General features: G+C 49.5%; 1 protein-coding gene across 1 annotated transcript; it reads right to left on the bottom strand.

Moving 5' to 3' along the window:
- Window positions 1-1,067: 1,067 nt before the first annotated feature.
- LOC119407267 (tigger transposable element-derived protein 4) lies at window positions 1,068-21,467 on the bottom strand. Its single transcript, XM_049419998.1, has 5 exons — window positions 21,380-21,467; window positions 12,400-12,784; window positions 6,191-6,432; window positions 4,627-4,896; window positions 1,068-2,749 (listed from the first exon to the last, which is right to left on the bottom strand). Exons 2-5 carry the CDS (start codon window positions 12,757-12,759, stop codon window positions 1,825-1,827), a joined length of 1,797 nt encoding a protein of 598 aa, XP_049275955.1. The 5' UTR covers window positions 12,760-12,784; window positions 21,380-21,467; the 3' UTR covers window positions 1,068-1,824.
- Between the last annotated feature and the right edge of the window lie 930 nt (window positions 21,468-22,397).

Raw genomic sequence — 22,397 nt, 5'->3', positions numbered from 1 at the left:
GAACATTTAGGGAGTACACCTTGGCAAGAAGTCTATATAGTCATTGTGAAGCTTGTCGTACTTACTGGGTAGGATCAGAATTCAGACGAGCCTGGCGGATTTACGACGCAATCAAACAGTGCATCGCTAAATACTATGAAGGAGACAGAGCTTTAATGAGCTAGCGTCTAGGGCGTACACATAGGCAATAGGTGTGTAGTCTGTGTGAAGCTTTTCGTTCGCAATAACGTCGAAGTCTGGCGCTGAGGAAAAAACCAGTCGTTAAGTGTGTCACTTCTTCCCCTTGTCCGGCGTCTTTTTGATTGGTTTTTGCCTCAGCCTTTTCGTATACGCACTCGGAAGGAACGGAATTAAGGCGACCTCCGCGCAAACTAGTAAACTACCAATACCGGCGGACGATTGATTATTGTTGCCTGATGTTTGGTATAAGAAGCTGTACAAACAGAAATGAAGGGCCTCAGACAGGCTGACCATAGGCGTGCGCAGGGGAGTGGGGGGAGAGGGGGAGGGGCACCCTCCTAATCACCTAATGGGCGCAAGGTCTGCCCCATACCTTGACTCGGTCGGAACGGTCGCAGCACTGTTTAAGAGCAGGGTTAAGGCCATGCAGCTTTTTGATAATAACGGTGGCAGCACTGTTTAAGAGCAGGGTTAAGGCCATGCAGCTTTTTGATAATAACGGTGGCCGAAGGCCCCTAATGTTGCTCTCCAAGAACTGTTTCTCATCTTTACTCCCGGCAAGCCAGGGACCAAAGGCAGGCCATTCTGACAACCAAGTCATCGCTTCATATTCATTTTTTTCATCCAGGTGGACAAATGTTTGTCAAAGGCGCCTTGCCGACCTTGACGTTGGGTAGTTTTGGCTATCGAGGTAGTTATGCGTACTTTAAAGATGACATACTAACAGATTTTCCTCACATTTCATGCTAAACCACCACTGAATCATCTCGAGCTTCTCTGGAGTTCACCTGGCCAAGGAGAAGCTCGTGCAGTTATTATCACCATGCGGCTTTGCGTATGCACTTTCCTCGCATGCTTTGAAAGCGTGAGCTCGGCAGAAACCTGTAGTTACTTGCGTCAAATTAGTCGACAGAAATGGTCCTTTATTTCTGTCTCAACAGCCCTGGGCACACAGCGTGACTACGTTTACACCTTCACCGACACAATCAGCTTCGTCAGACTTTGCCTACAGACATTCGGTAGTGTAATGCCTAATTTACTGCTTGAACTCTACGGTGTTCACGTCACAATTCGAGTTGCTTTCATAGAACGTTCAAACAGCGACTGACCCGACAGCGTTCATTGTGTACACTGCTAGGCGTGTGCACTTTCGGGGGCGTCTGTTTCAGAAGTGGCACGGTAAATGGTAAGCCATTCAGTGCAATTCAAAAGTCGTTCTACGAGGACAAGTGGTGAGTATTGACTGGAGCTCCCCGAGCACGTTTACAAAACACACAGCACTTTTTTAAAGAAATCCATGCCACCACACATCACCGGCGATCTTGGACTGCGAATGCTTTTCGCTGACATGACCGCATCTGTATAAAGAGTCGTCCCAAAACTGTGAAGTCACATGCTTTTGTTCACAGTTATACCAGCACTAACGTATCGAGAAACCAAGAAGGCACAGACAGAGTGCTGTCCTTCTTGGTTAATTGTTACGTTTGTTCTGCTATACGAATGAACTATGCATAACCAACTAGCCTGCCAGCAAATGTCACTTTCGGCGTCCACATCAACCTATACGTGGTCGTAGCTGAACGGCTGGCAGATCTCCAACGGATCATCTTCAAACTGACGAGAAATGCTTCGGTGTCCAGCACATCACTTAGAGTCCAGGGAGTACGTTCTTTTGAAAGCTGTTACCTGAGCACTGGCGCGCAAAGCGTTAAGTCCCACGGCCGCTTTCTCGGCGTCGGCCCTGCTGATTCCGAGCGGCGAGTTCTCGCAGTACTTCAAGAGCAAGTCCACCGCGTCCAGGACTTCGTACGGAGCTATACTGTCAGCCTTCTTGGACGACAGCGCGCTCCCGTCGGTCCTGGACGAAGATAGCCGTTGTTCGCCGGAGTCGTCACCGACCTGGTCTGTCTGCAGCTTCGCCGACGTGGCCACGAACTCGTCGATGCTTTCGAACTCGCCGATGCCGTCGACCAGGTCTTCGGGCAGGTCGTAGTGGGACGACCACAGCTCGAGAGGGTCGTCCGTCTCGTCGCGGTCGCCGTCTTCTTCGGCGCTGTCGTTCAGATGGTGGATGCTGTGAAGACCGCAAGCCCCGAAAGCGGACCTGACGGTCCGGTCCTTGACGTCCCTCCAAGCGACGGCGAGAAGTCGCAGGGCCTCGTGGACCTGTAGGACCGTGGGTATCTCCTGAAGCACGGTGTGGACCACGAGCGCCCTGCGGTAGTTTCGCTTGAGCGAGTGCACGACCCCTTGATCAAGGGGGATGAGGAGGCCACTCGTGTTGGGAGGCGGGTATATGACGTCGATGTTCTTGAGGTTGGCCTTCTTGCCCAGCTCGTGGCACCCGGTCTGGTCCACGAGAAGTAGGACCTTTCGCTTGCGGGTCTCCAGCTCGTGGTCCCAACGACGCAGCTCTTCGACGAATACCCGCCGCGTCATCCACGACTTCTCGTTCACGGCGTACGTGAGGCCCGGTAGGACGATGCTGTGAGACAGCGGAGACGCGCCCACGACCACTAGCGGCCTCCGTTCGTCGCCGGTCATGTTTGTGCAGAGGTAGATTGTGAACCTGGAAATAAACAGAAAATGATCTAGTGCAAAATTCATTTTTGAGAAACCTGTAAGCACGTTGTGAATAACAGTTCATTGCTACAGTTGGATACAAGTTTATGAGTCTGCGGCCTTTCACAAGCCTGAAACACAAGCCTGCACCAATGGGCACGTACTCCAGACTGACGTCACAAGGCGGACGGCCGGTGACCCCGCATTCGGAGAACATTGCCGAGCGCATGAGTGGGACTATTTCTTTAGTCGCGGAGGCGGTCGACTGCGGTGCGTACGTCATACTATACAGCGTTTTCAGAATTAGCCAGAGAAAAAGGCCGCGCACTTGTATCCAGAGAAGATGTCGAGAATTCTAAGCGTCAAGGTGTATTTGCAAATTGTCTTAAGGGCTCGCGGTAGTGCGTGGTACGCTTCTTACAGTAGCTCACAGTATCGCCGGCTTGCGGGTGTGAATTCGGAAAAAAAATGCGATATCTGGGATTAATATTCGACAATTTGTAACGCAGTTGAAACTTCAGTTTGTTTAGAGCCATATCGCGTTAAATACGAGCTGAACCTCTTCGGCGCATTCTCTCATTCCATTATGACACGCTGTGCTTTCAGAAGCGAGAACAAAATTTCCCCGCTGATGCTAAGAAGCAGCACTTCAGAAAGATTATGCAATAATATAACGCGCCACTGAATGGGAAGCCTCGGATAATTCCACCGATGCCGAGGGAAAGCGTGAGATTTGGACGACTGCTCTCCTACGTGATGCTCAGTGACAATGACGTCATTGCCCACTGACACTCTGCTGAGCCATGGCTGGCAAGTCGGGACGCCTAGTTCGCGAGCTCACTGCCAGGTGGCATCTAGCTTCTTGTCCAGTGACCACCCTGCTGGTGCCTCGTGACACACAACCACGGTGCAAGAAATACTTTAGGTGAGCGAACGACGCAGAGGGAGCGCTTGTTAGGGAGAGGCGGACTAAGTTCTCGTTTTCCGCGTGCCGAGAGATGACGCGCCGGACTGAGGACCGTGGCGGGCTGCTGGTAAATTCCGCAAAGCAGATCCCGCACGTGGGCGTCGGTTTTCAAATCTGAAAAACCTAATTATTGCGCAATATCGACCACGCGTCACGTAGCGCGAACGGCCCGTTTCGTCGCTCATAGCGTCGCTCGTTTGACAAATGGATGTGCTTCGCATCAGCGACCGTATCCGTTGACTGAACATGACAAGCAGGTGCTATTTTTTGTACTAAATACTTCAGGCACCGTTGCATTCGTCATATTCGCTATATGCACACTCGTTAACTGGAAGAGCTGCAACAGTAGGCGCAGGCTCCGGCCGCTGTGCACACGGTGACGTTGCATCCGCTTGAACAGGTCGTAGAGTGCCTCGAGGCGCGCGGTCGTCAAGGCAGCCTACCGGGCCGAAGTTGGTAGCGCCATCTCTCGGGCTGCTTGCGAAGCAGAACCTAGTCGCGCAGCGTGTAGTCCTGGCGTTCGCTCACCTAAAGTATTTCTTGCACCGTGCACCCTACCCAACGTCCAGTGAAGCCAAGGTCACTCGCCTCGTGTTTGGCGGCATCCTGCTCAGCCATAGCACAGCCTAGGGGCCCGTGTACTTAGACTTTGGTGCATGTTAAGGAATCCCAGGTGGTCGAAGTTTCCGGAGACCCCAACTACGGCGTCCCTCATAATTATGTCGTGGAGGCTTGGGATAGTTGGTATGTCATGATGTCTGCTATAGCGCGAACTGCGGACTATAGGGCAAGGACACACGCGAGGAAAAGCGCTCGTCCTCGTGAGCCGCCTTGTCCTAGACCTCATTTCGCGCTATAGCAGTCATCATGTCGTGGTTTTGGCGCGTAAAACTTCAGCAATAATTATGATAACTTGCCTGTCCTGGGCCAGTTGTCCATGCTCGCAGCTGGCTCCGTTGAGCTGCGCCGCTTCCTTGGGCAGTGCCCTGAAGAACAGGCCGGTCTCGACGGCGCTGAAGATGTCCCAGGACGAGTAGCCGGTGCGTATCTGAGGCCACGACGTGTTGAGCCACGTGTCCACGTCCGGAATGTCGGCGCCCATCTCCTTGCGCTCGCGGGCGTACGTGAGCGCGTGTCGCTTCTTGAAGCGGTCGATCCACGCGTTGGGCACTGAGCAGTTTTCGTACCTGCAAGATCCAGCGCCCATTTCCGGTAAAAGCCGACTAGTGTTAAGAATGTCTCTGGCATGATAATTGTAATATTATGTCAATTTCGAGACAAGGACATTTGCCCGAAAAGACATCTGCCCCGAACTCGAAGCACTTCTTCTATCCATAAAATTTACCACAGGGACACTTCTAGGTAGAAAATGCCATGCTCGTCATAAATTACCGTGAGTTGTCTACTGAAGGGACGGCGCGGGCCTCCGACTTTATCGAGTGGGGTTGAGGTGGGAAAACGCTGTATAACCTCCTGAGTGCCAGCTATGGCGATTTGTCCAATATATTGGACATGAAATACTCCGTCACTACGAAGACATCAGCGTATTTTCACCCTTAAAAACCAGTTGTCCAATATTTTGGACGCCTACTAGTGCCATCTGTGAAGTTTTGTCAAAATTGTGCCAGCGGATTCCAAAATAAAAAAGACAACGTGGCGGCGTTCAGTGAAGCTGCGTTCTACGGCGTCCGCCGTAGAACGCTGCCATATATCACGTCGTGTATCACGAATATATTGAACATCACGCCATACCAAAACCATAGACATTACTGAAATAATAAGTATCACTTTTTATCTTTGTTATCTACACACCCAGTTTTGAAAGTTTCAGGAAAATCTGTGAACCTAAATCTAACCCGGAACTCAGGAGGATAAAGAGCACAGCTCAGTGGAAGTTGAGGAGCGGCTCCAAGTGTCAAGAACAATTAGTATACTGCATTATTTGTAGCGCAAAAGACGAAAGGAAAAACTAGGAGGCAAACGGGAGTAGAAAGAAACACGGCACTCCTGTCTGCCTCGTCTTTCTTTTAGTTTTGCGCTACGCATCGTCTCATTCAGCACTTACCAACTCAGCCAAAAACAATTATGCTCTGGCGATGTCCCGCGTTGCCTAACAACCTTCTCTCCAGCTAAGCCGAATGGGAGGAGGCCGGGCTATCCAGAGCGAGGCCAGGCTATCCAGCGGGCCCAGGAAAGGACGGAGTGCCACGGCGTTCTGTCCTCTACGTGGGCGCGGCCAGCGGTTACAAAGGCCCACCATTAGGACATCCTGTCAGTAACTCCTCGGGATCAAATAAAGTTCGTTGTCTGTCTGTCTGTGTGTGTATGTGTCTGTCTGTCTGTCTGTCTGTCTGTCTGTCTGTCTGTCTGTCTGTCTGTCTGTCTGTCTGTCTGTCTGTCTGTCTGTCTGTCTGTCTGTCTGTCTGTCTGTCTGTCTGTCTGTTCCAGTTATTCAAAATGTGGAATAGCATATACTCGTACCCGAGATCCGCAGCGATCTTCTCCGCCTTGGCCTGCAGAAGCGGGCCGCTGATGGGGGTCCCGGAAGCCGTGGCCTGGTGATACCAGCGTAGCAGGGCACGGTCCAGATCCTCGCGGGTGGCCTTGCGCAGCCTTTTGGCCTTCAGCCGGCTCTCCTCGTACGCCGCCATGAACTGCTCCTTGTGCTTGGTGATGCTCGCCAGTGTCGAGGCCGAGATGCCGTACTCGCGGCAGATGTCAACCTGCGACGAGGAAGACTTCGTTAGGCCTACACCTTCATTGGGCTACACTGCGTACGGTTATCGATGAAGTTTTTTCTAAGGTTAATTTGCAATGACGTCATCGTGGACGCCATCTTAGGGTACTATAGCACGACGAGGAGCTGCGTAAGCAAGCAACCTGACAGCACGACTGGCACGCCTTCAACCCAGAGCCAAGTCTACAACAGAGATAGTCTGTTGAAAAAACTATCACCCCCAAGCGCAAAGCAATGCACGAGTGACCACATCTTCTACAGAAGTCACCTCGGTCGCGCTAGAGTACCACTAAGGTGAGAAATTTCTTCCCTGACGTCCCGTGCAATCCACGTTTATCCTATAGGTGGTGTACTAGCGCACGAGTATGTGGTCTGCCAGATCCCAAGCACCGAGCCTTGCATTCCACCCGCCACGGTGGTATGGTTGTTATGGTGTTCGATTGCTGACCCGAAGGCCGCGAGATCGAATCCCGGCCGTGGCGGCCGCATTTCGGTGGAGGCGAAATGCTTAAGGCCCGTGTACTTAGATTAGGTGCACGTTAAAGAACACTATAGACGGTCAAAATTTCCGGAACCCTCCATTACGGCGTGTCTCATAATCACATCGTGGTTTTGGGACGTAAAACCCCGACAATTATTGGAGCTCTAGACTGAATCTTTGTGATAACAAATGCTGGGATTTGACGCCCCAAAACCATGATACAATTACAAGAGACGCCATAGTGGAGGGCTCCGAAAAGTTCGCGACCAGCTGGTGTTCTTTAACGTGCACTGACATTGCACAGCACACGGGCCTCTACCATTTCTGCCTACGAAGCTTTGTAACGCCGGTACTACACGTTCAATGAGCGTGAAGAATTACAACGCTGAATCATGAACCGCAAGGGTACCTGTGTGTCCAGTGCCTGCTTATGGCCGATAGCGTGACGAGACAGCGAAATAAGAGACAGGATAGAGCTTGTTGCTGTTGCCTAAGAAGAATGGCTCATACCCACTTGGGGAATAGGCTGCACAGCAGTTATTAAAGGAAATGCACGAAAAAAATAATTAAATAAAACATTTTTAACGTGCGCCTAAATTTAAGCACACGGGTCTCTAGCATTTTGCCTCCACCTAAATGCGGTCGCCGAGGCCGGGACTCGGTTCGGCGCCCTTCGGGTCAAAAGTCGAGCCCCATGACATACTATGGCTACTGAAACATTTTCAGAACGGCCGTAATCGCAGTTAATTTGTTGCACCATGTTGTGCCTAGCTGCGGAGCAAGCGCCGCGACTTGCGGCGATGATATAGTTTTTTTTTTATCTGCGTCGCGATCTCGACTACAGCGCGCTGCCAGGCGAGACGCAACCACGCAGTGGCTCGACGCTCGTCTGATGTCGGCGCTGCGCTGTATGTCGGCGCTGCGCTGCGCCATACTACGGCTCTGGGCTTCAGCGCGTGTCCGTCCCAGCCACAAAATCTTGAACGCGATTCGCGTACCCAGAGCCGTATATTCCCTTTGGGCTGCGCGTACCTTCACGAGTTCTTCGGAGAGGCGCACACGAAGAGACCAAAAAAAAAGAAATACAGGCGACCGCAGAACGCGCAGAGACGGACACACAAACGTCTTCGATCCGCTGTACTGCCTGCTGCGTCGCACCTCGTTAACAATGCTGCCTTACCAATTCTACTTCGGATACGATTGACAAGGCCCCCTTTTGGATCAACTCAGATGTACGACGTTCGGCACAACCGATGCTTCAATCGGCAACATAATGGTAACGCTCTTTCTGGTTCTTGATGAGAGTTTTGGTGTTCCCTGTCTTAGCGGCAGCACATGTTTCTGAAGACAGTATCAAGGACTACGATGTTCTGAGTTCATCGAACCAGTATATCTTCAATAATAGTAATATCTGGGGTTTAACGTCCCAAAACCACAATATGATTATGAGAGACGCCGTAGTGGAGGGCTCCAGAAATTTCGACCACGTGTGGTTCATTAACGTGCACCTAAATCTAAGTACACGGGCCTCAAACATTTTCGCCTCCATCGAAAATGCAGCCGCCGCAGCCGGGATTCGATCCCGCGACCTTCGGGTCAGCAGTCGAGCACCGCGTAACCACTAGACCACCGTGGCGGGGATGTAAGTGCATACATATTCAAGGGGTCACGGAAAGTGCGAAAGAACAACTGCTGGTACTACATTTCGTAACATGGCACACCACTTCGTTCGCTCAGAAGCTTCAGAACATGTTGTTAGCAACTAACAGCAACTGCTGTTAGTTGCTTCATAAGCATATCCAAACAAGACAGAAGTTCGGTAACGATGGAGGCTTGAAGATATTAATATTCTTGAACATGAGGTGCAGCTGGAGCCAACATTACAGCTACGTGTCGTAAGCCGCCGCCCGATCAAAAGCGTATACAGCCCCATCCATCCATCGACAAGTGGTTTTGTCTTCAAGCCATTTGCTGCCTTGAGGAAGACATGGCCACTTTTCTAAACGTTGGCTCCATGCGATACCCCGTGTTCAATGACATCCATCTTTGCTTGAGTATATGTGTCATATCTTATCGCGAGCATCTTCAAACGGAACAAGCGTTGTACGATCATAGAAGCGGTAACATGCCCTTGTTAAAAATTGCACAGACAGTCACTTCCCACTTGCTGCTCAATGCACAACAATGCCGTTAGCATCAAATTCAGACCTCTCTTGATTTCCTTGACGTGCCTACAACTTCGACTGCCTAATAGAATCCCACTGATATTTAGGCTTGATCTTCGAGTTCGAGCACATAAGAACCAAGCCATGCGTATCGAGTTTCTTCTGACATATGAAGATAACAGCCATTGTGTTTTGCTTGCATCATAAGTTCGCAACAGCTGTCCTCTGTGTGTGTGTGTGTGTGTGTGTGTGTGTGTGTGTGTGTGTGTGTGTGTGTGTGTGTGTGCGTGTGCGTGTGCGTGTGTGTGTGTGTGTGTGTGTGTGTGTGTGTGTTTTAACTCCAATCAGTTCCAGGGTTTTCTTCCCAATTACTCTGTATACTTGTGATGATTATAAATAGCCCATGCGCTACCGTCAGCAATATGAGTGGGGACACGCGAGCGCGTGGCAAATGGCCTGAAAACCCAATTAGACCGACATTCAGATGGCTCTGTCAAAAATATAGTGGAAAAGGGGACGCTTTTCCGCGAACCGATGTCACTCCCACCCTGCGTCTATTTTTACGACACGCTGAAAGTGCCACACAGATATTGATGCTGTAGAGCCTGCTATAGCGTTCACGCGCAGCAAAGAGCAGCACTGTTATTTTTATTCCGTATCTTGATTTTGAGAGCTGAATGCGTTCAAAAGTACGAACACACACACACACATACACACGCAGGCACGCGCGTGCGCGCGCACACGTACAATCTACTGGAAAAGCAGTATTTGGCGCTGAGCTCATTGTCGTGCCCTGCGTGGCCTACCCGTTTTATCACCGCGAGCAGCCGGTGACACGCAGTCAGCTGCCGTTTGATATCAGCGAGGAAGGAATGCCAGCAGTTAGCGGTACCGTGGCGCCCTTCACAATTTGTTTCGCCCCGCGTGTTCCCTCTCAAACTGCTCTCAATAGTACTACGTAGCTGCAATCTGTTTCTATGCAAGATGGCAGTACATGATAGAAACAAAACATACGGCAGATCCCACGCCTTGTTGGTATCAGTTTCATGCGAAGTAGTCAGCAAGTACTTTTATGTTGTATTTTATGGCTTTGAGCCAAGCGTTACGGAGGTGGATCGACGCGTTTTTGTAGGTATAGTAGCTGTGTGCACATCGTGGGCTTACCAGGCGCGTCGACAACACTGGCGTTTAAAGGGTAACTTATGGTGCGACGTAACGTCAGTCCTCACGTAAGGGCACATACGCAAGTATTATCGGAACTAAGTGCACTTTATGGTGCAATCATGTGAATATCATGCGTAAGTTTCGTTAATGTATTCCTCCGGTGTCGAGCAATGCTTCGATATAGCATGCTGAATCCTAGGAATACAACTGAAATGTTTATTATTATTATTATTATACAACTGAGTTGTTTAATAAAAGCGGAGCCAACACTGGAACCACTGACGACGTTAACCTGATATGACGCCTGTATCGTAGTAGTACATATGCAGTGTTTGTTGCTTTCTTGCAAAATTAGACAGCCAGCGCCACAACAACAATTGACGTTGCACCGCCATTGCGCCTGCATAAGCTGTTTTTCCAAAGCAGTTTCTAGATCTGGCGTGGCTTTGTGGTAGAATGCCTCATTGCCAAGCAGAATGCTTGGGTTCGATTCCTGCTGGGATCCTAGTTTTTATTCTTTGCATCAGTCGGGTCAACGTTGCCGATGTCAGTTTTTTTCTTAACGCTCTCGCATTTAAATTACCAATGTCTGTTCTCGCCGTTCCTGGGTACCTATAAACTATCAGTCACTTGTGGCGCATACCCGTACACCGCGGCCCGTGGTAAATGGGGGCCATAAAATGAATAATGAATAAAAACATAAATAAAATAATGAATAAAGACCTCGTTGAATAGTTGATGTGAAGCCGTACATGGAAGCGTTTGCACGTGTACACTACGTACACTAAAGGCCTGAACATACGTACGCGTTGCAGCGCGTCAACGCGTGACCTTTTGACGCGGCGCCGCGCCCTCTCTCTATTGGGAGAGAGGGCGCGTGGCTACGCGAAGCTGCGCGCCCTCTGTCTCCATAGGGAGAGGGCGCGGCGCCGCGTCAGAAAGTCACGCGTTGACGCGCTGCAACGCGTACGTGTGTTCAGGCCTTAACACGTTCGTGTCAGCGTACCTTCACGGACACGACGGGATTGCTGTTGACTAGTAGTCGAGGCGCAGCCACACAGGGCTTTCAGCTTCTTGTGTTCACATTATAGCGTCTTGTGTCCCTTTTTTTGCGCTAATTTATCTCAAGCAGTTATTCACGACCAACTAACCCAAGGATCAATTATTTTGAGCCTTTGGTTATGACTTCAGCATTTGATGATCAAATGGTGAAGAAATAAGCTTTTGTTCTTCCCTTAATAAAAAAATACAGCGGCGATCTTTTTTTTTTTCACATAAAAATAGACATATATGCTTGGTATCTATTCCGAAGAGATTACGTGTTAGAGAATGTGTTTACTAGAATAATGGCGATTTTCTAGTGCTACGGAGGCTCTGAAAAATATATGTCAAATAGCAACTAAGCATTACTACTAAAGTAATCGGGCCAATAGGTGGCAAGGAAGGAGGAGCATAACTTGCACACCGGCTTGTTCTCGTTGTATAACTTTAAAGCTGTCGTATTCACCACTTTCAAACATAGTCAGAGCGCTCTCAAACGACCACCCGAATGTGCCACATTTGAGGTTACGCGAAAAATCTCATACGAGTTGATACGAGATATTTCGTGTTTAAAGGGACACTAAAGAAAAACAATGAATTGGTTTAGATTGATAAAGTGTGCTCGGAGAACTCTTGTGTAGTTTATTTCACCACCATATGTTTATTATTAGAGGAGAAAACCAAGTTCAAAGTTTCATTTTTAAATATCGCGCCGAGCTTTGCAATTCGTGACGTAAAGGATTTCAAAGAGCATTTAACGTATTTTGGCGCCACTGGCTCGACGAAATTTCCACAAACTCGTTATGTCAAGTCTCTGGCCCCCTCAGAGGACAATGTACTTCGATTTCACCGATTAAGAACTACGTAGGCCCAAGCAGGCGCCGTCAAAAATATGTGACGTCACGGCAAATGCTGCGGGAATTCCAAGGTGGCGTCGCCACGTGTATTTTCTTTTCGCGCGTTCTCTCGCTTATTAAGCGTCTTCTCGCAGCAAGCGTGGTGTTTTTGGTATCGTGGAAGACTACTTTACTAATGCGAGAAAAATCGTTTAGCTCTCTAGTGTCCCTTTAAGTAGGGATGCCACCTACTTTCATTCGCTCACCTTCTTTCGTCCTGCCTCCACTTCGGCTACCAGGGCCAGCTTTTCCGTGACGGAATACGACTTCCGCTTCCGGGGAGCCCGCGTACTTCCGCCGGCAGTGTCCGCTCCGGAAGCAGAGTCGCGTTCCTTTTTCTTCTTCATCGAGAGTGAACCGGCAAATCTGCGACCGTTCTTCTTGGTCTTTTTCTTCGATGCGTTGTTGTTTTCCGCCGGTGATGGAGCAGGTTCGACGGGTTCCGTTGGAGATGGCGCAGCAGCAGCTTCGCAGCTGGACGACTCCGCGTCCGAACAGTCCAGGGAGATTTCTAGCGGGGCCGGGCTGTGACAGGAGTCGGACTCCTCGGTAGCTTCCGCATCCATGCTTGAAGCGCAGGAATCTGGCGCCCTTTTCAACGAAGAAAAACAAATGTGGCAGCTTGTACTAGAGTCGCAAGGCTGAGACCCAGCGGAGCTGGTGGTCTCCTAGCTAGTCCTGGCTTGGCTCAATATCAATTAGGGTTAATTAGCTTAATTACGCTTATCATAATTAGGTCACATGAAACTCAAGTATCTCGGGTGGGCTTTGTTCGATCACATCTTAATTAGTCTTAATTAGGTTTAGTCTTAATTTACACTTATTAGACTTAACTGGGTTTAATTAGGTTCGACTCGGTCAGTAGTAATTAGTATCTTCCTGGGCTTGGCTTCACTAGCCTCCTTGGAAATTCGACTTGGATTGCCCGCTTTCTCTGGCTCAAACCCGTACCTGATGATAGTTTTCTGTTGACGCGAACCGGCATAACCAAAAGCTTAACAGCTCGGCTTTAAAAAAAAAAAACAAAGAAAAATCGGCAACATGTCGCGCTCTCTGTAACACTTGAAGGCGAAATCCTGCTGCACACGCAGTAATGCATTATTAAGTTATGCAATCAGTATCTTCAAGGCCCAGTTGGAACATGTCACTTCTATGAAAAACAGCGCGAAAATGGGTCAGAGGAGAAGGAGCACACAACACAAGCCCTGACGAAACACTGCGTGCAAGTTTTTTTGCAACGAAAAATTATCTACGAATAATATTCACGTGTTTGACACGCAATAGTGAAGCCTCCAAGTTTCAAATACGACACGAAACTAATAATATTTGGCGTTTTGCATGCCAAAACCACGATATGATTATGAGGCACGCTTTCGTGGAGGGCTCGGGAAATTTCGGCCATCTGGTGTTCTTGAACATGCACTGACATCGCACAGTACACGGGCCTCTAGCACTTCACCTCCATCGAAATGTGACCGGCATCGCACCCGCGACCTTCGGGTCAGCTGCCGAGCACCGTAACCACTGTACCACCGCGGCGGGCGGCGGCACGAAACCGTCAGATAGTTGAGAATATTATTTGTCAATGGCGAGTTTTATTAGCCCCGACAACAAACACTGGCGGCGCGGCAGTCGCAGCGATGTGACGTCAAGGCAAGGACTCCCTTGCTCCGCGGCCGAGGATCGCCTTTTTCCGCGCCCGCCTTGCACCCACTCTCTCGCAATACGGTGGTGATTACATTCTTGCGATGCCAAATCTCCCAAGGTAGAAGGTGGTCGTTTACACTACCAGCGAAAGTCAATGTGGAAAGTTTGGATAATATAGCTTATAATGGGCAAATTCCCGTCCGAACGGAAAATTCACCGTGAAAATGGTGATGCACGAGAACAAGACATTCGTTGTTTTCACAGCATACTACAAGACATCGGTGCTAATAAAATTGACGCTAATGGTTCTAACTTCATTACAACTTGGCGTAGACTCCACGGTTAGAACATGCGTCCCGAAGAATTACAATTGAAATTAGGACGTATTCAGTTCACTAACTACATTGCGGTTTATCGTACAAGTTATGTCTGCCTTTGCAGATTATAGGTAATTTGACAGAATTGCGCTTTGCGCTACAGGAGACCTTAGATGAATCTCTCTATCATAAAGAATCATACACCCGGAACAATAAGTAGCATAATACTGCCACGCACACAATGCTGTCGGAAACGCTGAGATGTTAGTATACTTGGATTATGTAAAGATTTCTCCTCAACACTCGTCTGGGATTATGTGGCCGTACACCCTGATTTGCACGAACTGCTGGTCCGATCACCGGGTCACAAGCGGTAATGTTCAATTCTCGTGGGAGCACTGTTGTTAGCAATCGCCTGCAAAACAAACGCCTGAAAGTCGAAATGAGCGTTCTGAACTGTTTCGATGGCGCTCTCAGCGAGGTGGCCTACGTATTAATTAAACGTCCTTCGCCTCAATGAGTCAATGAATGGTCTCGCAATTCATGTCCGCATAAAGGTTGATGATGCTCGGGTATATCAAATGCAAGGGAAAATAATTTACGAGCTGGCTATCTAAACTAGTACTTATACAAGTGTAACAGCGCCGTTGCTACGATGCTGCATGAAGACACAGTCTGACAGCAATAAGAAGTTTCCGCAATTAACCTCACTTGTTTTTGTAGCGAAATCAAGCCCTGAAATTATTGCGAGGAAAACGTGAAACTAAACAACATGATGACCCAGGCAGCACACAACGTCGGGCCGATATTGGTTTTACGGCGGCTGTGCGCGGCCCCACCTCGGGCCAGCATTGCCGGCCTGGCGCCGATATCGGCGGAGCCGCTGTCTTTCGCCGGCAAAATTGGGCCGTTTTTGCCGCCTTCTATCCGGTGTTGGGCTTTCGCCGGCAACATTGGGCCGAGATTACCGGCGTTCCGCCGTCTTTCCGCCGATATCGGCTGAGCCGATTTCTTTTACCGGCAACAATGGGCCGAGTTTGCCGGCGGTTTGCTGTTCTTCCGCCGATATCGGCTTAGCCGATGGCTTTCACCGGCAACACTGGGCCGAGTTAGCCGCCGTTTTGCCGTACTTCCGCCGACATCGGCCGAGCCGATGGTTTTCACCGGCAACATTGGGCCGAGCATGCCGTCATTCTGCCGTGCTTCAGCTGACATCGGCGGAGCCGATGGCTTATCGACGATGTTGGAACTTTCTTGTCTCCCTTCAGGCAGTTATACATGCCCTGTTGAGAACGTCCTCCTGCGTCGCGGCGCTCCAAAAGTCCTCGTCACCGACAGAGGTGCAGCTTTTACGGCAGAGCTAACGCAAACCATCTTGAAATAGAGCCACACAAGTCACCGACGGACATCACCCGCAGGCGAATGGCCTCACCGAGCGGCTAAATGAAACCCTCGCCGACATGCTGGCAATGTACTGTACGTCGAACACATGACATGGGACGCCATAATATCTTCGGCACATAACCTGAAGTTAACACGGCAGTGTAAGAAACGGCGCACATATGACTCCGTTCAAACTAGTTCACGGAAGCCTCTCAACGACGCTGCACGCCGTGTTGCCGGCCGTCAGTGACGAGAATAACCTCGACGTTGCGCTCTACCTTTAGCCCGCCGAAGAAGCGCCCGGCAGCTCGCCCGCCTAGGATATAATCGTAATGCAATAGAGCATTAGGCACTTGAATATTTGTAGCTTAAGCTGCAGAATACCGCTACATGGATTGCTGTACTAGCACAAATAACAAAGTTCAAATATTGTACCGTGCTAATGCCGCACGTACGACTCGGAGCGCGAAGTATCGCCGACTGAATAGCTTGCATTCTCTTATTAGTTTCTGCTATGACAATGACTAACAACTACCACTAGCACAGTCACTTTTCAACCATAAAGAGATGGTCTTTAGAAGAATAACTGACTCAAATTAGATAGCCACTTCGTTGACCAGTTGTTCAGCGCTATCAAAAATGTTGAAACGTTATAACACATACCATTAACTTCATGGGCCAAATTCGAAGTACTTCTGTTTCGTAAATGGTTTTGCCACGGGTCGGCCGACTTCACTAATGTATCCAGCATCAAAATTCACCCAAACATTCCCGCACGAATGCTTTTAGCGGAAGAAGTTTTATGTGAATACTCATTCTGTGCATAAATCGAGCCTGTCATCATATTTATAGCGCTATATCCTTTCAGCCGCTCAATGTGTGGCGCTGGCGCTCATATACTACACGGACAGTTTCCGATCTCTGTGTTTACACATATTTACTCACGCGCGTGTTTGGGTCAAGCGTAACAAGCGCATTTGCTTCAGTGATGTCACATAATTTTACTTTATGAAAATAGTAAAAAGCTCAGCAAGGCGTGTTGCTGAGCTAGTTGGTTCATTACTTGAGAAAAATAGGTATGGTGCAAAAAAGACCGGGCGAAGTGAAGACACGTTTTGTAGTTTGAATGTTTACAAATCAACTAGCCCGCTGACCATCTTTAACGAACTGACAAACACGTGTTTGCCACGTGTTTTTCAGTTCGCATTTGTGCTTCGTTGCCGTCCATTTTGTGACATACATATCTTTTTCAAGTAAAAATCTCGCTCAACGATTGCTTCCCACGTGCTTTCAGAAATAGTCGCATAAAATTATTATTATGGCACGCGAAATACGATGAAAAATGGGGCTCCAACGTGGTGTACGCAAAGTTTTCATGTAGCGACATGTGGCAACAAGCGATGCATTGAAAATTCCACGAACGCCTTTCTCAAACGGCATGCCCATAGAAATGCTGGGGGGAACGCACACCATTGTGGTAGGCTGAGCCTTGCTTTCAAGAAGGGAGAATTCGTATTTTTTTTCTTCTTCAACCTCTACCCCCCCCCCCCTCCCTGCCTTCCCCTCGTTCAGCGTCATTGTCGCGAAACTTGCTTGACCAGGCAGGGTAGGGTGGCCGTCCCGACGGAGGGGCAATCGTAGCTGCGGGAGCAGGTTTTTTTCACTCCGGCCAGCAGAATTCTTCAAGAAGTGCGGTGTGCGGACATGTCTGGTGGAAAGTCAAAGTCGTGCACGAGACGGATACGCGGCAGGATTCCGGCACTGTTTTCGGCAGAGATCACCGCAGCGAGAAACCAGTGGCCCCCTGCTTCCATGTTGAACTCGCTCACCTCATATAAGGCCACGTGTTCACTACTGTTACGTGTCATCAGATTTTTGTTCTCTTCTTATCGCGTATTTTCCATTGACCATCGTGTTTTGTGTATTCTGATATGGTGCGCTTGCCTTTTTGATTGGCTCGTGTTTTTAGCGATCCAACGGGCACACGTGAGTGGTTTTTATGCACAATTCCTTTCTGTTACAATCCTACCTTTAGATTAGGAATGCGCGCGTGTCTACCTTGTTTAGATATAGAGTTCATGGGATTTTGTGGTACCGCTCGCAATGTTTTTCGCGTCGCGTGCAGCAGTTTATCCATCTTTTTGGCCCTTAAATTATCACTGAAAAAATTGCAATTTCCGCTTAAAGGATAACGCTAGTTTAATTGCCAGTCATGTGTCGCGAATGCCTACCGTTGCTTGGTGAACTTAATGAACGTGGGGGGGGGGGGGGTGCTCCTCTGCTCGTAATTAGCTCACGCATATACACAATCTTCTAGTGTAGTTGCCACTCTTAATCTCGCTTTTTCGGAAAGCCGCCTAACATTACCTTTCTTTTCTTCGGGTCCGTCTTTAATCCTACTGTAATGCTGCCTTCGTTTACATCTCGCCCCGCCACGGTGGTCTAGTTGTTATGGCGCTCGACTGCTGACCCGAAGGTCGCGGGATCGAATCCCGGCCGCGGCGGCTGCATTTTCGATGGAGGCGAAAATGTTTGAGGCCCGTGTACTTAGATTTAGGTGCACGTTAAAAAATCCCAGGTGGTCAAAATTTCCGGAGCCCTCCACTACGGCGTCTCTCATAATCATAGCGTGGTTTTGGGACGTTAAACCCTAGATATTATTATTATTATTATATTATCGTTTACATCTCCAGAACTTTTTTCGTGATTCGGCACCGTCGTTACTGAAAAGCGCGATATCGTCCGCAAAACGCAAGCAGCTAAGATATTCTTCGTTAATCCTTATTCCTATTTTTGCCCGTTCTAGTTCTTTCAATATTTATAGTGAATGTGCCGCGCATAACCTTGAAGAGATCGTAACACTTCCCATAGGCGTGTGCACAGTGGGGCAGGGGGGCGGCCGGCCCCCGTAGTCACCTAAGAATAGGTGGGCGCAAGGTTTTCCAAACACGTTGACTTAATAGGGAGCGGGGGGCGCCGCGATGAACCTTAGCCCCCCGCCTCCCCTCTGAAGGGGAACCCTGCTTACGCCTATGATTTTGCGCCTGACCCCATTCTCGATTAGGATTGTCCTGCTTTTTTTTTTGAGGAATACGGTGGCTGTGGGTTTGTTTTAGATGTTGGCTGCGGTATCTATAAATGTTTAGATATTTCATTATGGCATTATTATTCCGGAACTGCTGGTGTGTGTTCATATCTGTGAATAAATTTGTGTTTATCACCTTGCAAATGTGTTGCTCCTTAATTTCTCAGACGCATGCATAGTTGGTGCAGCAGGCCTTTCATTAATTTAGTTGTCTTAGAGACAATATTGACTTTCGTTCTCGGGCTTGCACGGTTCGACAGAATTGTGGGTCTTAATCGCACACTAAGACATCAGTGGAGCAGTCGTTCTAATTAGGAAGCATTTTTCGAATATGGCACCAATGGCAGTCGATGAATGCCGTTGGGCCGCGAATAGTCTATTTTAGCGCTGCTGGCTTACGGTACAGTAACCACAGTAATACCGAACTGCCGTGGTTGGCACGCAGCCATTTTACTTTATAACACGTGTATCAGCCTGCCTGATCAAGTTACTTTACGCATCGAGCAACTACCGCTGGTGTCTCCATATAAACTAGCTACGTGCAGACCACGACGGTACAGTACTACCGTACTTAACGCACGGTAAGCCACCACTGCTAAAACATAATAACGGGTGTAAACGGTCACGCCGGCGGCTACCCGACGTCGGCGGGGCCGACACCACGCCAGCATCGGCTAGCATACATAGGCCCAATGACGGCTTGCCATCATCGGCTGAATAACGCCAGGCCCGTCTCGGGCCGACGCTGGCTAGCCCACGTCGGCCCGAAGCCGGCAAGCCCGCCTCGGCCCAACGGCGGCTAGCCGACGTCGGGCCGATGCGGGTGAAAGTAGCGCGAGCGTGATTTGCCGACGTGGGGCCAATATCGCTGCCGCCTTTTGCCGACGTTGGGCCAAGATCGGTCCAATGGCGGCGTGCTGCCTGGGGACTGAGCCAGTACACAAGAAACAGAAAAACAACAACTGCGGCGGTTTTCTCAGGCGAGCGCTTTCGAGATATTTTGAGAAACTCAATACTGCATGCGTCTTTGTAATCGTGCGCGGGGCTTGGCACACCGGCAAAAACGCTGTCCGCAGATCGCAGATACGTCCGATGCAAATAACACTTGTGGAGGCGAAGCCATCATATTTTTTAAAGGAATGCCCGTGAACAACGCAACCTATGATAATGTGAATAAGGTGTCTTGCGTGCCAAGACCACGACATGATTGTGGGGCACGCTGAAGATTAATTTTGACCGCCTCGAATTCTTTAACGTGCCCCTGTATCTAAGCAGAGGGATGTCGCTTTCCACACCCATCGGAATGCGGCTGCTGTGGTCGGGAATGAGACCCATCCCCGAGGTTAGCAGCGCAACACAACAACAAACCTGATCACACCTTTCAAAGTGTGCACGACGGAGTGCGGGCACCGTTGGTGACTATGAAGAAAAAAATGTACAGCTTTTTGTCGTTTTACTAGGAACATTATCGATGCTGTTTTCGTCATTCATCTGAAGCATGAGACAGGTAGAAAGCAAGCGCAAACAGCGGGACAGCGTACGAAGCAAGCGCATGATATGCTGGCGCGTCACGGCGGGCGTCGAGGAGTCCATGCCGTGACGTCCAGGCCTCCCGCCAGGCGGCGCCACCCCAACTTCTCGGAGCTAATACTTATGGTTCGCGAGTACGGATTACCGAGTATATAACAAATCAAATAAACTTCGAATGGCGGTGTTTCTTCTGAAATACCAAATCGATTTGCAATACCATATCGAATAATGGGGAGTTGTATTCGTTAATCATAAGTTACAATTTGTCTGTCACCCGCCATGTCAATGACGTTCGCTGGGAATAAAATAAATAGTGTAGAGACATTCATAAAAGCCGTTTGTTCACCGTGATGCAAGGCGTACGCAATTTGACGTTTAATAATATATCGCTACCCCCCCCCCCCCTCCCTACAAACGGTTAGGTACTAGGAGTAATACTGTTACCTGCAGTGTGGCTTAGCAGCTAAGGTGCATCCTCGCTGGGATTAAGGACGCATGTTCGAGTCCCCTACAGCAGCCGCATTTCGATGGAGGACGATAATTCAAGAACACCCGTGTACTTAGATTTAGGCGCGCGTTAAAGAATGCCTGATGGTGAAAATAATCCACACCTCCAACCCCCTATTAAGGTATGCTATATAATCATATTCTAGTTTTGGCACGTAAAATCCCGGAATTATTTTTTTATAATACTATTCGCATAAAAGAGATCACTAGGCCACGGAAATACTCAGGCGTTCTTTTTTTTTTTTCTAACAACCCTTCGTTTCTTAGGCTTCTAACGCCGAGCAGCGCGTGCTTTTGACAAAAACAATAAACCAAAAATGAAGCGACGGAAGTGCTACACAAAGCGAGAGAGAGTACGGTGCGATAACGCGTCAGGCAATGATTAGATAGCCGTTAAAAGCCGATCACAAGAAGCCCCCCTCGAGTCAGGCCGCTCAGCCGACCCGTCAAGCAGCTTTTTTTTAAAAACGGCGCGCCTTCTCAGCTATTCTTCTTTCCCAGCATGCCACACCGCAGCGATACCGGCCTCCGCCTCCCCGCGTCCTTCCAACAACAAAAGCAACACCGAGCACCTCTCTGTAAATCACGTCGAGCGCTTATTCAGAGCGCAGCCACCTGCGTTACAGCTTCCAACACAGTCATAATTTCTATCAACAAAAACGACTGTTAGTAGTAACATATTTTTCAGCGTGGGCTTAGTCAAAGATACACACTTACGTTTTACAGCGAACAGTCGTGCGCGAGGCGATGATGCCTGGCGAGGAGGCGCGTACGGTCAGCGTTGACACCGGTCTGCACGCTAACGTTCAAAGCGAGGTGACATACAATACGTCACCGAAGTAAAACACGAGCCTTACAAGCTGTGACAAAGACACAACCAGGCCACCCGGTCCCAAGAAAAGGAGTGACAAACACTAGCCGAGCCGGCAAAAATACACTGCGTCCTACCCCAACGAGCGAGCGAGCGCGTTCTGTTGACCTTCGGTTTCTTCGTTGTAAGCGAGGGCGCTAGGGTGCGCCGCTACGTTGCAGCCGGGAGAAATCGGAACCGGCTGCGCCGCCAGGGTGTAAAAGAGAAGCGATGTACATAAAAACGGAGACGTGCCGTTTTGAGTCGTGGCATCGTTCCCGTAATGCAATCGACGTAGAAACAAAAAGCAACTGAGCCGAAGCATCAGATCAGCGCTAGCGATGATGAGGGGACTTAAGGAAATAAATTGCCGGACATTGTTCTCCATATCAGTGTATTCTTCGCTCGCCGCACTTCTAGTCGCGCCGAAAGCCGGCGGCGGCGCTCCGGTAGCCATTTTGTCAGCGAGAACGAGAGGATAAAGAAGTGGCGCTGCCGCTCGCTGCCTGCTTGCCTCGCTCGCAGCTGTTGTGAGCTCCCCTCGCTTGCCGGGCGCTTTGGCCGCTTCGGCCAGTCGCCCCGTTTGTAATCTCCCTTTCTACTTCTCTCTTTTGAACCGTTCTTTCTCGCTCTACGCTCGCTCACTCCGCCGCGTTATTTTCTTCTTCGGTCGTCTTTGCAGAAAGCCTTGAGAGGGAGGAGGAGAGGAAGAAGAGCTCGTACCGTTCAAGAGCGCATGCGCGCGTCATTCGTCTCCGGTAGGAGCGTTGCGGGCGAGAATGGAGTGCGGCGTGTCGTCTGCTACAGTGTTTCTCTCCGAGAACGTCGGTAAACACGCCGTCTGTTCAGCTACTTGTGTAGCGGCCGTCCTTTTTTTTAATACAA

Source organism: Rhipicephalus sanguineus, chromosome 10, assembly GCF_013339695.2.
Source record: "Rhipicephalus sanguineus isolate Rsan-2018 chromosome 10, BIME_Rsan_1.4, whole genome shotgun sequence".
In the NCBI taxonomy this organism is placed as follows: Eukaryota; Metazoa; Arthropoda; class Arachnida; order Ixodida; family Ixodidae; genus Rhipicephalus; species Rhipicephalus sanguineus.
This window is presented reverse-complemented; position numbering and strand designations above follow the sequence as displayed.

Excerpts from the sequence above, each read along its gene's own strand:
- LOC119407267 (XM_049419998.1), bottom strand. The coding sequence starts at position 12,759 with ATGGATGCGGAAGCTACCGAGGAGTCCGACTCCTGTCACAGCCCGGCC. Across the intron at positions 6,433-12,399 it reads TGGAGGCAGGACGAAAGAAG|GTTGACATCTGCCGCGAGTA; the intron begins GTGAGCGAATGA and ends TCCTCGTCGCAG. Across the intron at positions 2,750-4,626 it reads GGACAACTGGCCCAGGACAG|GTTCACAATCTACCTCTGCA; the intron begins GCAAGTTATCAT and ends GTTTATTTCCAG.